This window comes from Centruroides vittatus, unplaced genomic scaffold (genome assembly GCF_030686945.1).
Source record: "Centruroides vittatus isolate TY-2023 unplaced genomic scaffold, ASM3068694v2 contig_1401, whole genome shotgun sequence".
Taxonomy (NCBI): domain Eukaryota; kingdom Metazoa; phylum Arthropoda; class Arachnida; order Scorpiones; family Buthidae; genus Centruroides; species Centruroides vittatus.
The window spans coordinates 197,756-214,405 of NW_027120880.1; the positions used below are offsets into that span (position 1 = coordinate 197,756).

At 31.0% G+C, this 16,650-nt stretch overlaps 1 protein-coding gene across 1 annotated transcript; it reads right to left on the bottom strand.

Annotated features, from left to right (window-relative positions):
- Nucleotides 1-958: 958 nt before the first annotated feature.
- Nucleotides 959-12,401, bottom strand: LOC136968150 (xaa-Arg dipeptidase-like). Its single transcript, XM_067262111.1, has 6 exons — nt 12,143-12,401; nt 7,175-7,326; nt 4,247-4,396; nt 2,257-2,398; nt 1,935-2,183; nt 959-1,865 (listed from the first exon to the last, which is right to left on the bottom strand). The coding sequence occupies exons 1-6, from the start codon at nt 12,351-12,353 to the stop codon at nt 1,564-1,566; spliced, it is 1,206 nt and encodes a 401-aa protein (XP_067118212.1). The 5' UTR covers nt 12,354-12,401; the 3' UTR covers nt 959-1,563.
- Between the last annotated feature and the right edge of the window lie 4,249 nt (nt 12,402-16,650).

Genomic DNA, 16,650 nt, shown 5'->3' on the forward strand with positions numbered 1-16,650 from the left:
TATCCGATAAACTGGGATAAAAAATAAGTATTAAGAGTTTTCGAAATTGTAGGGCAAGAATGCATGGTTTACAACACTCCCATTTTTCCATTATGTGAGCAATTTTTATTCACGGAATAAATACGATTCGATCCTACTTGTATACTGCCCGCTAACTAAAACACACGACAGAAACGATCTGTATCATGCGACAGATCGAATCTACACGATCGGATCATTCTGAAACGAATGTATATCCACTCCTGGTTAACTCTTCGCCTATGGGCATTGAGATGACCTATATATATATATCCGATCCATTATGGGGCTGCCAGGTGGTGAGGAACGAGTCCTCCCTTCCTGGGATTTTCCGACCTATCATGATTCAATCCTGGGACCTCCCCCAAACAACAGATTGCCATCTTAGTTACCCGGGTGGTCGATCAGTTAAAAACTACATCAAACTGATGTTGAGATGTATTGTACCTATTAAGAAACACCACAAAAATACCAAATACGATAAGACTTGATCCAAACTTCGATTTTCTGAATGCAAGATGCATATTATAGATAAACTATTGTATCATAATAGTGCATTAGTCTCCACAAATAAAAGTGGTTATTCGAAGTTCCATCACTTATGAAATAGCAAATTTTAAGAGCTTCAAGTAGAATATCTCACACAATACTTTGAGATGTATCGAAACGTGATATAAGTAAGGAATGACGTAGTTAACACGTTTGCATTTGACTCATTCTATGGCTGTAATGGAAAGGACCCCCAGGAACTTTCCTGAACATCCATGAAATGACGTACGCGTAATAATTAGCTTCATAAAAACTTTAGATAACAGCAGCATATTAAGAAAAGATTTGATTCAACCGGTAGAAAATATATTATTTATTAACAATTCTTTAAATACTTTTTCCATAGTTAAACTTTCATATAACAAAATAATTATTTCAGTCAAAAACAACGTTATAAAAGTTTCATTTTCAAATTTTATAAACTGGTTATCACTTTTATACATTTAATTTAACGTTTTCGCTGCCGACTGACGGGATTTTGCGTCTTGTGACGTTGTCCCGCCATGCGGATGGCTGCATTCGGAGTCTCGAAGTTTCTTGTAAATTGGTGCGTTGTTTTTCGGGTATTACTACTACTCGGAAGTGTAGGAAACATTTTCCAGATTATATTTTATTGCTTGGTTTCGTACTTTTTATGGACATATTTAATTATAATAGTTTTCTTCATTTTCTTCTTTGGTAGGTGCGGGTGACTCAATTTTGCGGACTACCTAATTCCATAAAGATTGTTGCAAATAAAAAATATTCTGTGTGTAACTGTATAGAATCTCTAACAGTGGCATACTTTATGGAAAAAAATGAATGGGAAAATTCGGTGCAAGTTTTCAAAGGCGGCAGCAAAAGTGTTAAATTAATTAACATAAAATGGATCCGATAAAATTTTAAAACAATTTTAAAAACCATTCACGCGTAATTTGATTTTAGAAATTTTATAAGGCAATGCAACGGAAATTGAGCAAAGAAATGGTTTCTTCAAATTAGCAATCGGTATAATTGTCAATCGCTACTTTGTGCATCATACAATAAATCTTTCTTAAATTGTTCTTTAATTTTATGTAATAATTGTGGATCGGATAAAATTTCTACAGCTGTGAAAGCCATAGATTTAGCCGCGATCAAAGTAGGTTGTTGAGCTTTTGCAGAACCTGAAGCTTCCGTGAAAGCGGAAGAATGATTAGGAGCAGAGGTTCCAATCGAGTAAGTGGGTTGGATGCTTGGTACTACGTGAGATACATTCCCTATGTCTGAAGAAGCCATGAAAGGAATATATCGTGGATTACCATCCAAAAATTCCACTCCTGAAAACGTTTACAATTATAAAAAATTTTTTACATTGTAAGCACAATACGTGGACATTCAATACTCACCCATCGGTTCTGCATATTTTTTATATGTTCGTGCCAAATAATCGTTTGTTATAAGAGGATCATATTGCCCATCAGTTATAAAATCCACTTTTACCTTGCAACCTGTAGCATCGGCCGCAGCTATACAGCATCGTTCTACTCTCTTCTTCAGATTATCTAGTTCTCGAGAATTACTAGCTCTAATATATAACTTCAATTCCGTTTCTTCTGGTATAACGTTAGGAACTTTGCCACCTTTAGTAATGACAGCTGAAGTATATTGCATAAGTACATATTTAGTGGTTGAATTTACATAAATAATTCAAATACAAAAATTACGTACCGTGAATTCGACAAGTGGGTTTTATCTGCTGTCTAAGAAAGGCAATATTGCTGTAACAAGCCACAGCAGCATCCAGCGCATTCAATCCTTCCCATGGATATCCAGAAGCATGTGCTGCTTTTCCTTTGTAACTCACAGTTAACTAGAAAATTGTAATATAAAAAAATACTTTGAAATTTTTAACAAAGTAGAACATATCACACAGGAACACTATTAAATGAATAAAATAGACTATTTTGTACAACAGATTATTTTGTATAATGGAGTGGATATCAGGCTGTTTGAACTCTTCAGTCCTTGTTAAACCTTAAAATGAATAAAACTTTATTCATTTTAAGGTTGTTCTTTTTTCTACTTTTTTAGCACATCTTACGTTTTACTAGTTTTTCCCCCTTTTTACCCTGTTGTTTTAAATACTTCCAGCAATCACATTTTAAACAATTGTACAGTAAAGACTGAAGAGGTACAAACAGTCCAAAATATATAACGGTTCCACTGTACAAAATAGAGTCTATTTTATTCATCTAATAGTGTTCTCCTGTATGATAAGTTTTACTTAGTAATTTTGTGCTTATTCCCAAAGAACAAAAGAAAGTACAAGAAGCAATCAAGTGTTCAAAATTCAATTATTTCACACATCAACATTTGTCTCAAAAAAAGTGGAATGTTTAAAAGTATATAGTTTTTACAACCGATATTTGATCATTTTTGTCAAACTGCAGTTTTTCTAAATCTAAATGCAACTTTCAATTGTCGTCGACTTAAAATTGATCAGTAAGTTTCAATCCACAGCTATGATATTTTATGTATAACAATTTTAAGTATCAACGTTTGATTAGGATGTATAGGTATAAAAATGTCTTATTTGATTGTCATAAATGTATAGTTAAAGACAAATGAAAATAATCTATCCAAAAGAATATATTTTAAAACATCATCATTAAAAAAAATTACATTGTGAATGTAAAGTATTTACAACGAGTCTCTAAACATTTAAATTACTTGGAATCAAATTTTAATTCCTTCTGCCTGCAGTAGTAAGAGGGTCGTTTTCATAACTACAATGGGTTTTGGCTAAGCTTACAATACTAACAGATGGACTGTGAGGGATGGAATCATGCTTAGGCTCTAGGGATCTAAATGTAGGAATGATGTTAGCTCAAAACTACATTAGAAAAACTTCTAATGGTTCAAATGTTTAGATTCCTTCATATCATGCTAAACTCCTAAAGCTAGTTAATATAAGGTTCTCTAATATTTGAGATTTATTCTCTAATTAAAATAGTTGTGTGCATACAGTACTTCTAAATAAATTTAGCATAATTTCTGGATTTATTTTTGATTAGAATGTATAGGTATAATGAACTTAAACTAATATCTATACCTATCTTTATACCTATACATCCTAATCCTTATCTTTATACCTATACATCCTAATCAAATTTCTTTAGGAAAGAATACTTACTGTATTTATTGTAGAAATTTTGGGTGTCTATAATGAACAACAATAGATCTTAAACTGCATTCAATAACATTTTAAAATTATCTCTAAATTTTTACATAAATGTAAACTAGAGTACTAAAAAGCAAATTCAAAAGTTTGAAAACAAAGGCTATAAACAATTTATAGAACCAAAGACATTTCAAATTCCACTAGAAAGCACAAAATTTAGAAATTCAAACCAATAAAATATTTTGTTCATAAAAAAAAAAAAAAAAAAATTAACAAAATTTTGAATTTTATTCTAGAAAAAGGATAATTTTAAAAAGACCGAAGCATGGAAAAAGACCAAATTATCATCATCATCAATTCATACTAAATGAAGATCAAATTAATACACTAACATAATTATATGAAAGTTTAATTTAAGTTAAAAGAAAAAACAAAACTATCTTATGAAATACTCAGAAATTATTAGTAGTTTAGTTTAGTAATTTAATGTGAAAGATATTCGAGCAGTAATTGTTCATCTTATTCATTATTACATACCTTTAGAACACCTATGAATGGAGGATATAGATGATCTGTAGGACTGGGATGAACCATTAAAGCAACATCAATATCTTTAAAAGCACCTGCTTCAATTAATTTAATTTTTCCTCCTCCACCTTCTTCTGCAGGAGTTCCAAGGACTACAACCTACAATAAAAGATTATTCAGGAAAGAAAATTTAAAATTTGGTAAGAAATTCTATAAGTTATAATTAATTTCATAAAAGTAAAATATTCACAAAAATATTTTGATACAAACATTTCAAATATCCATAAACACAATAGTTATATTAAAGCCAAACGACCGCAGAATAAGATTGGGTTATATTACTGCTACACTTAATAATTAAATGCTAAATAATTTGGCCTGGAGATAAATATTAATAAGAGGTGTCTAATGCCTATTACTTATTAAATTTAAATTTAAAATTATAACTAATTTAAAGGTTCTGGAAGAAAATAATTGGCCTGGAGCAGGCAGTGCCATAACTAGGTAGATGCAACATGTGCATCTGCACAGGGCCCACTTGGAATGGGGACCCAAAATGCATGTATTTGTTTTATTAATTTCCCAAACCTAATTAGTTAAGGGGCCTAAATGCAAATTCTTGCACAGGGCACGGGAATGGCTAGTTACAGCACTGGGAGCAGGACTCAAACCTGCAACTGCTGCTTACTGTGTGGATGCTCCAAACAGGTTCTTTTCTTCTAGAACCCTCTTAATAAATATTAATTTAATTAGAATTATTAAATTTAATAACAGATGATACCTAACACCTACCTCTAGGCCAAATTACTTAGCATTTAATTATTAATAGCAGTGGTAATATAGCCCAATCTAATCCTGCAATCATTTGGCTTTGACAAATATTTCAATTAAATTTCTGAAGAATTGAAGATTAGGGTAAAAGCAAAAGATGAAATAACTGATGTATGAATAAGTGTTTTGTAATCGCAACAGTTCACAAAATAAATGTATATATATTTTAACAATATTCTAAATTTTCTGTATTATTTAGTTATATTTAAAAATAAGTAAACAGTCTGATAAACCTGTTAATATTTGACAATTAAAAACACAACATTTTTACTTATAAGTATGATGATGATGATAAAGAAAAAGTTTAAGTTCATTTTCAAAAAGTAGACAATCCTTTGGAAACAATTAAAAACTTATTTGAAACTAAAATTATACACAAAATCCATTTAGAGACATTAAAAGCATTCAATTAGAAATGCTCATTAAAAAACAATGTTAAAAATAAAATCTTTCAGGCTTATTTTTATTGAAGAGAAAGAAAAATCCATTACATGACTATTTTGATCTACGAGTAAATCAACTGATAAAAATATTGGTAGAAATATTTCTATTCTGCTTACATAGCAACATTGAAATATACAAAAAGAAAGGAACTCTGAAAACATCCAATTCTTACAGCAACTACATTAGTTTAAAATAAATAAGCAGTTGAATAGGCTATATATAATAAGAAGATTGTAGCTACTAAAGTATATTTTAAAGTGCAAGAATGAATTGACGATAATAAAGAGAAGAAATTTTAGAAAGCTCTTTACATTTTAAACTAACACTTCTCCCACACCGGGTTGTATAAGTAGAAAAAAATTAACACCGAATTTTAACGAGGCAAAGGTGATCCGCACCACCCAACATCAAGAACATCTGAGAACTCTGGAGGAAATTGAAATTTATAAAGCCGATCGCACAACAACATGTATTAATTTCAAGGAAGAAAGGAAACTCTCCACTGCTTGGCAGTTTTTATTAGAAGAAGGGCCGTAAATCAGTTGACGTCACGTGTATTTATCATAGGAGGCGCACATCGTTCCCAAACGGAATAAAAGAAAATTTAAATATTTGGAACGGCACGCGGTTGCCCAACGTACTCGATCGTTTAAATTACGGAACACGTTCCATTTTTTATGCTGTTCGATTATCAAATCCAGAATTGGCCTGAGGAAGAGCCCAGGAGGGGCAATGAAAACGTTCGCCATTTAAAAAAATAGTTCGCACCGGTTATCGGTTTTAGAAGGTATTTAATTTTTTTCTTCTTTACATTTTATTTGTAATATTTTAAATTTTGTTGATATTAATGTATTGAAATTATTTCTTAAATAAACACCGCTAAAGACAAATGTTTCAAAAATGTTAATTAAAATTGGTAAATTAAAATTCAATCTGCATATGGTGGTACCTTGGTACTTGAACTTAATTCACTCCAAAGGTTGAGTACAATTCTGTTTGGGAACCAAATTAATCTAATTTTCATTATTCCTTGTGGGGAAAACTACCTGTTCTAAACCCCAATACACTTATTGTTTGAAACACTTACATATTTTTTCTGTCAACTGGGAATACATAGGCAATACAAAGTGCCAAAATATGTCTATTAATTTTAGCAATAATTTTGTATGACAAAGGTAAGCAACTCCAGGTTTCATTTTATTTTTAAATTAGTTACTTGTATTTATTGTAGAAAATATTTTTATGGATGAAAAAATTAAAGTTAAAAACAATTGTTATTAATCAAAAATTTGCTCTGACAGGTCATGTTTGTTTGGCACTTAGCCAAACAGATGAACCCCCAAACAAAGATTCAAATGCTAAATAATTAAAGTTTAAAGCAGAGTACTGAGATACCACTGTACTTTAAATTGAAACAAACAATTTTCTGACAATGTTTAACATGAAATCTGACTATTGTTTACAGTATATTCCATTTCAGAGCATTTTTATTGTATTGGTATAAAATTTTTCGTATGTGAAAAGTCTAAACTTATTCTCATCTGTTTTCAGTTCAACAATGTTCTTGCTATATACATTTAGGTTTTATATTTCACATTAATATTTTATAGTATTTATATTGATATAAATATATTTTACATTTATAAAATTTACTAAATTTACCTTTCCTTGAATAGTTGTTTGATTCTCCAGAACATTTTTTATGGCAAGTGCAGCAGCAACACCAGCTTCTGCAATCAAATTATGTCCACAAGCGTGACCAATTTCTGGAAGTGCATCATATTCACAAATCACTGCAACTTTTGGTGAGTTTCCTGTCAATAAATCCAAAATTCATTTCATAATATCCTAAATGACAATATGTATGTATATAGACTATAATTGTTTAAGATTAGGTTTATAAACTATACATATTACAAGAAAACTGATGTTTAGATCAATTTTCTTGCAATTTTTTCATAAATTCTTAAAATTATACATCAAATATATTTCACTGATTGTAACCTTAAATTTTTGAAAGTATTAGTATATTATTATGCACTTTGTTTATTAAAGGAAGTGTTAAAAGACAGGAAATTTTGCAATATCCCATTTTTTTTTAGTTTAAATTTAACTTCTTTTATCCAACAATTGTATCTTTTTTCTAAACTATGACTATTGAACAATTAATGATGTGGTTATATCCATATAATGTAATAATTCCATGTACAATTTAAACGATTTATAACTTAATTTCTCTATCACAAATACTAATAATGTAGAATGTATTGAAAATAAGAAAATTATATTTTTTTTTTATTATTTTATTGCATGTTATTAAGTTTCCACATGTCCACCATCATTAGTAATACAAATGCTAATACGATTTTGTAGTACTCTAAAAACATTTGTCAAGTTATTTACAGTAATGCCTGAAATCACATTAGTTATTTTAGCTTTCAAGTCTTCTAATGATTGAAGTTTGATTGCATACACTATTGTTTCCACATGTCCCCATAAAAAAAAATCTAATGGAATCAAGTATGGCAAACATGGAGACCAAGAAGTATTTTTAAAGTTTCAAAAAATTGTTAAATCATCATGTTGAAGAGTTAATAATTTTACTTAAAAGTAGGTACATTAAGCTTTCTAATACTATTTACAGTTTTTTTCCCTATCACAAATATTAATAATGTTATAAATTTTTAAAATTGCACACTGACACCTTGTATATAAAACATCGTTGCAGGAAATTGTAGCTTTCAAGTATAATTCAATATACGTTCTCTTCTAGAGTGCATATTTTGAAAATCTTAGATTAAACTACTTTGAAAATTTGTGTGAAAAATTATGATTATATTAATTTATTTTACAAACATAAAAACATTTTTACAAGATTTTAGGATTAAAATTTTACAAAAAAAGTATCGAAACTCAAAGATCACCGATAATCTTATCAGACATTCAAATGTAACTTATAATAATAGTTTTGCAACAACATAATCAGGAAATTCTGATTAGGCTATTGCAAAACTTGTAAAATATCAGTTTATAGCAAATTTCAAGATGTTCCTTTTTAAGAACTTTGCCATTTCATTAAAAAATTTAGAATTTAATGAAATTTGGTGTAATTAGAATTATGGAAACAATGTAAGCATTAAGAAAAAAACAGTAAAAATTTTGATAAAACACAAAACTTACATTTCCTTCTTTAAATTGTATGCTTAACAAAATTATAAATAATATATATATATATATATATATATATAATTTTTATTGTCTACAAATTTTTTAAAACTTATTTTATAGTAAATTATTCATGATTTGAATATTAAAAATAAATATAAATTACAAGTATATAAGTTAACTACTCAGTAAAAATGAAGTCAATATATATTTCCTGTAGAGTCAAGGATAATGCAACAGTATATACCTCTGTGGTAAAATTATATAACTTTATTAGAAGCAACTGTATTTTTTAATTTTAAAACTAGCATCTTCAATACCATTGAAAAATGTATTTGATCCAAAGCTTAAATAACATTAAAACTTAACTAAGCACATAGTCTCCACCAAAGAGGTGCGAGTTTGGCGACAACAATTGGTCACACCCTAGTACTGGTACAAAGGACTGACTGCATAGTAATACATTCAGGAAACCTTTCTCATGTGGCACCTTTCACAGCAGAGTTACTAACAGCTATTTTTCAGTAAGACTGCACACAACTATGGTTTCTTTGGAATGTCTCAATCACATTGCCATACTTCTTGGTTTGCTCATTTCCAGATACATCACCCATCAAGTATTTTTGGGACCAGATTAGATGCTAGCTTCTGTCATCTACATAATGTGAGGGATCTGGATTGACAGTTACAAAATCTGTAAGCAAATATGCCACAGGAGATAATATTCTGCCTGTATGCCTCCATGTAGTAGGAGTACTACAAGACACCATGATGATATAGTAACTTATTACCACTGTTATTAAGTTTGCACTAATACAGTTTCATTCAATTCCAATGGTTTCTCTTCAGCATGTAAATTATTTTGTCAGTGTATATACAATATAAATTTTAAAAAGTTTTAAACAGCAAATATTCAGGATGCCAATTACTGTTTATTTACTTACAAGTATCATTGACTTACAGTAAATATTTTAAAACTAGTAAAATTTTCTATAGATTCAGAACAGTTTAATTTAGATTAAAATTATCTTATTCTGAAGTATAAATTTTGTAATATGTCATATACTATATTTTAAGATTCATTCCAAATTCCCAAAGTTATGAAAATTATAACATACATTTACATAATAATATATGAATAAAAGCATTAACACTAAATTGATAACAAATTGCTACCTTAGAAAGCAATTTTAAAACCAGTCGTAGAGAAACTGTGTTGTGCTAGATTGCTTATTCGAATTGTTAAACACAAGATCGTGTTATTAACTCAAAGGAGGAGTCAAAAGCCAAGTGACTGAGTTAATAACACGATCTTGTGTTTAACAATTCAAATAAGTAATTTTAAAATGTTTTAAGTGATAAAACTGAAAAGATTGTTGAAAGAAATCTCTATTCACTAAAAAATTAATCTGCTGATAAAATATGTGAATAGCAGTTATCTAAATATATAAAAGTTGAAGGATACTGAATTTAATCATTTCAAAATGCAGATAAATGAAGAAATTGAGGTTTTAATATTTGAAAAATAAAAATTAGTTATCAGCATTAATTTAAATGCCTCAATTACTTTACGAAACTCCTATCTTCACTTTATCACGTTACCTTTCAAAATCTTCCTGTTAAAAATTGAGAGAATGGAAATATCAAGGCTAATTATTACATCCTGTAATTTGAATTGTACATTTATCATGAACAAGTTTAAAATAATTAGTTACATCCTAACGTGATTATTTTGTTAAAAGGATCCATAATATTCCTGACAGATTCACACACACATTTAGTTATTTCTAAAATTGATAATGTGAAACAAGTTTTTATATAAATACAGATAATTCCTGACTTTCAGAGCTAATTCATTTCTATAAATGTGTAGAAAACTGATGTTCAAAACTACAATAATACAATTTTATGTTATAAAAAATTTTCTTTTTAGCTTCTGAGAATGGAAACAATCTAAAAAGATAGGAAAATTGAATTTTAAAGTGAATATGTTACAATGCTTATAACAGTAGATAAAACTTGAAACCACTGATTAAACAGAAATTTTCACAAAACTTTTCCGTTACTAAAATCAAAATTGGCAAAATGTGCCACCAAGCGATAACTTAAGATTTATTTGTCAATTGAATGTAATTGAAGTGCAAATTTGGTATATGAAAAGTGATTTACAGATATCAAAGTATTGTATGCAGAAGAGAAAGTTCTGTATCACACAGTCAATCTGACTTTTAAAGTTAAATTCTAGAAGAACAAAGAAAATCTCTGGATAATTGATGTACGATTTTCATCAACATGGTTATTCCTATTTTTGACATGAATATAAACACTAAACAACTAGAGACCAGAGCAGACTTTTGTTTCTATTCTTGGTTTTTGAAAGATAACTATGCAATTTGTTTAGTTACTCTGCACTTATATTAATATATGTGTGTGATAAAATGCGAGACAGCAACAACTGATATGAGATTGCACTGTTTTGTTTACATTTATTATTTACATATCTAATCTATATGATCAGTATTTTTTTATGTTTACTTGTCAATTTGTTTGTTCTGTTTTTTTTGACTTGGCATGATATTTAGTTATTTTTATGCCAGAAAAATAATTGTTACTAAATCACAAACTTAAACTGTTTACTGTCCTATATTTGTTTATGGAAAAGTTTGGAAATTTATTGTTCCAAATTAAATAAGTTGAATTCACATTTCTATTGAATTTCAATTAAAATAAATCTTATTAATCAACTACAATAAAATAAAAATATTACACATTGCCAACAAAATTTTAGTATAAATATAAAAATACGTTAACGATGCGATCGTCTTACTATCAGTCATTTCAATCACCAGTAATACTCCAAGAACGATTTCAACTTGTAAAGATGACCTTTTATTTAAAGCTATGCATCTGCAGAAACAAGTCTGAACCATTTTCAGAGTATTGCCGGCAATCGAAACGACGAATAAAACGACGATCACTTCTTTAATGTATTTTTATATTTATAATAAATCTTAACTTATCCATTTTTAAAAATCTGGTTACGATGATTAAGCAATACACGCAAAACCAACATGCAACAGGAACATGCACTGCTTAATTTCATATACCCAATTTAAGTCATCATGCTCCTTTGAGGACTGTACCTTCTTTTTACATGACAATTGTCTACAAAACAGAAAAAACTGGTTAGAAATGTTATTAATCATATTTTATATTGAAGACACGGCTGGACTTGTCGCATCTCCGAGCTAAAACATATTAATGCCTTCCCCACCATTATATAATGATACACATAAAAACATGAGGTCCTGATCTGCAGTTTGTTAAGTTTATATGCTAAACAAACTGCAGCTCAGTGCAAATCAGTTAGCAAATTTAGTTTCTTGAACTTGAACTGTAGCATTTTGCAAACAGCAAACTAACTGATTTTTATGGTAAAATATACTTATTAATTACTCACTTTACCTCTTCCATATTCAGCTCTGAATGCAGTTGGGAGGATATAATGTTTTTCAACGTTAAAACCAAACTCTTCCAAGAAAGAAACTAATGTCTGGTGAGAACAAACCTCTTCATAATTCAACTCTGGCTTATTCCAAATATCTTGACTTAACTGGTTCAAGCGGGAGCTGTACTTGTCGACGATGCCGTGAACCAATTTGCTAACTTCTTCCATTTTGCGCGTGCTTTAGGAAACAGCTGGAACATTTTTTTATATAGCTACGACTCAGCGCTCCCTGGTGGAATTATTCGTTTTTAAAATTTTTTAAAAATTCTAAATTTCGGATGGTATAATATTACGGTTTACATGTTTATTTTTTAATACTAAAAATATATTAGAATTTCCTGTGTCTTCATTTATGAAAATACATTTTTATTTTGTGAAAGTAACAATTTTTGTCCGCACAAATTTTTAGCCAATTTCCTGTTTTGTCCGCATTTCTAAAGTGCGTTCGTAAAGTCAAACGAGTTATGCGGATTACTTCTGTTCCCTGATCACTAGGAGTTCGGACGGAGTTTTCCGGGACTTTTTCCACGTCTATAACTCCTGAAAGTTATTCTTAAAAGGCCTTCCGGAAGGCATTATTCCCCGCGTAACGACCATCATAAACGGATACAACCACTATTACGTCACACTTTACCACGGGGCGATATAGCATACAAGCTCATGCTCAACTAGCTAATATAAGACAAGATAAATTATAGAATATAGTCATGGTTGAGGATGTAAAGTTACACATTTCAATCAGTTTTAAGCCGACCGATGGCCGAAACCTCTGAATCGTAGGTTCGCGCCTGGACAACAGGCTGACCACGTGGAGTTTTCCAGGTTTTCTTCACGTTAGTGAAACTTAAATAGGGGCTAGTTTCTCATAAAAGACTACCAATGAAACGTTTTCCCCTTGGCAGATCTCCCATGTACAGTACGTCACGTTGTCTTAAACCAGTAATTTTCAACCGGTATGCCGCGAAAATTTTTTAATGTTAATTTAATTCACTTAGAAATTGCGGGATATTGAGCAGGTTTCTAAAGGCAATTATCGTGCCACTTTTAAGACGTAATGTTAACTACTTTTCTTATGTAAATGAAAATTATTAATTTAAATAACTATTGTTGTAACCTGCTGTGTTATTTTAAGGAACAACGATATTGTTTTGTTTAATTAATTCACAAAACATGTAGACAAAAAAATTAGGTTAAGTTGCAATATGGCGATAGAATGTTTACAAACATAACTTTAAATCACCTGATTTGTGCCGCGGAAATTTAATTATAGGTTCAAGTGTGCCGTGAGATTTAAAAAAAGTTGAAAAACACTGCTGTATACGAATGAAACCAATCGTAAGTAAATATCCTACGCTAAACTTTTATTAATTGAAAATGTTTCAGTTCAATGCACTTGAAACACTTGAAGTTGACGAGTTAATAGCGAGGTTGAGGCCGAAGTTTTAAACGCGAAAACGTGTACGACGAACGTTCAGGGCCGCTTTCCTGTAAGCCTAGAAGCTTGACAATGGCGTTTGGAAAGTCAGTGGAACCATGTTCGACATTCCAAAGGCCATTGCCAAACTTCTAGGCTTACAGGAAAGCGGCCTTGAACGTCCGACTTACACGTTTTCGCGTTTAAAACTTCGGCCTCAACCTTGCTAATGCCAATATACCTTTTTTTTAAAACTCTTTCCGCTCTGTGGGCACTAAGAGGGCCTCTTTTAGTAGGCCCATTATGGGTTCTGCCAGGCCCACAATGGGGCGACCGGGTGGTGAGGGACGGGGCCCGACATATCCGAACGGACCACTCCCGAAAAATTCCTGGGGATTTCTCGATCCGTTCGGATTCGAACCCGGGTCCCCCAGAGCGGTAGGCTGCCACCTTGACCGCTCGGCCATCTGGCCTATGCCAATATACCTGTTGATTCGATAGCGATACCATAAATATGTGAACAAATACATATTGATGAACATTACAGTAAACGTGTATACTACTCAGCAGCGCCGCTAGCTGTTTGAGCGCCCGTGTGCAATACCGATTATGCCGTCCCTGTTTAACTACGACTACCTACGCTGAGCTTGCCAGCAATACCAATTTGCCGCCACCTGGACGTCCCGCCCGCGTGCGGTGCACGCCTTGCACGCCCGCTTACGGCGGGCCTGATACTACTAATATTAAAATTAGCTACATTTCTGTGTTGTTCATCTAGAGACGCACTTGCAATGTAGCACTTGGCACACTAGAACCGAAGGCTACAGTATATTTCAGATAAACAGGACACAATAACTTATGAGCTACTGTAGCTAAATTATTAGTTTTTAACGAAAAACAAAATCATTTGTATATTTTTAGTCTAGATCTGGTAATGTTTACGGGGTAACGTCAGTGATGTCAACTTAGGAGTTTCTTCTCTAGATTTAGGGATAAATAAGCAGGAAATTTAGAGAAACTTGTTTCAGATTTTAAGGGAAATTTCAAATCTGTTTATGGATTTTTACGACAGGAGGTTGGCAATATGATTAGCGTTAGCATGATTTTAATTTTGCATTTAGCTATAAAAAATTATATATTTTTTTTAATTATCAAGATAGGAATTTAGCTACTTCTCCATTTCTTTAACTACAAAAACTAATTTCATTACGATTCAGCACAACTATTTTTATTGCTTCTGTTGGCAACTTAGCCTTAGCTTTTCTCATCTGTTTACTGTTTTGGGGGACCCACCAGTGGTCAAGCGATTCCGTTCCTGAACTGGGAGTTCGCACTTCACCAGGACGTGGATTTTTTCGGGTTTTCTCCACGTCTGTAATACCTGAATAGGGGCCAGTACTCTTAAGAAGGCAATCCCCCTAGGCAGATCGACCAAGTGTTGCGCTGCCATAATTTAATAAAACAAACAAAACAAACTGTATTGTAGTAATCGCGATTGATCCCACGCTTATTCACCGTTATATTTATTTATTTATTTTTTATCAATTCACTATTATGCAAGAACTAAGTAATTGTTTTGCTGAATCCTAAAATAGTAGATGACTCTTTTCTTTCTGTAAGTCACATTATATATATATATATATATATATATATATATATTCTCTGATACTAGGCATTTTTTAACGTTCCAAAACATATTTTTAAACAACATTACTTAATATAATTTATTAAGCAATTTTGGAAATGTCATTTTGAAATTTTATAATATGGTAACGATATAAAATATATATTTACCGCACTTAATAAATTCATTACAAATTAATTGTAGGCATAATTTTTGTAAGAAAAGTAAAAACAAGATATCACATTAGTTTTGTCGAAACCGTGTCTTCTCTTTCTTGTTTCTATGATTGTTTACCGGCCTTTTGTTGTAGATTTTACTTTCCCAATTATTTATTATACGTCGAGGGTAGCCATTTAATAAGAATTTAGTTCTTAGATCGTTAAGATGTTTTGATGGTTAGGTCGTTAAGATGATTATTTTGAAGTTAACAATAAGTTCTACACACAAAAAACAGGCATAAGCATGGGATCAGTCGTAGACCCGAAACTACCAGAACTAGTTAAGGTAGTTATAAATCAAACAATCAATAAAATTGCAGGCATAAAGTTTTATAAACGATATGTGGATGACATAATTATACTATATGACCAAGAAATAATAAAATTAGAAGAAATAGAAGAAAAAATAAACAAATTAAATGATAATATTAAATTTAAAGTTGAGAAGGAGACAAACACAGAAATAAATTACCTAGACATTAAATTAACCAGGAAAGCAAAAAGCATCGAATTCGAACCGTTTACTAAGCCATGCGAGATTAGAAAGGTTATAAGCTACAATTCAAACATCCCACTGTATATAAAAGAAAACATATTCAACGTTGAGTTTAAAAAAAATCGTGAACAGAAAAAGCTCACTACAGAAGAAGGAAAAACATCTTAACGATCTAAGAACTAAATTCTTATTAAATGGCTACCTTCGACGTATAATAAATAATTGGGAAAGTAAAATCTACAACAAAAGGCCGGTAAACAATCAAAGCAAAAATAAAAGCAGTTTAAGATACATCTCCTTCCCCTACATTCGTGGTTTCTTCGAACAGATAAATAAAAGTTTCGATAAAATGAATATAAAACTGGCACCAGCCTATAAAAACCTACAAAAAAGAATCCAGCAGACTAAGCCTAGCGCAAATAAACAACCAGACAAATACAACACTACTGACGTCGTTTATAAAATACCTTGCACGTGTGTCCCATCCAGGGCCGGATTATCGAATAGGCAAAGTAAGCAAATGTCTAGGGCCCGTAATTCGGAGGGGCCCGGCTTCAGTGCAGAAGATTTCTCTGTTTCAAAACGAGTTAAAAATTATGTAAGAAATTCGATAGGACAGAAAAGGCTGTATTTAACAATTCTTACTAAGCTCCGCTCGACTAGCCATTGCCTAAAAAAAAAAAAAAAAAAACAGGTCAACAGCCACCCGTGCG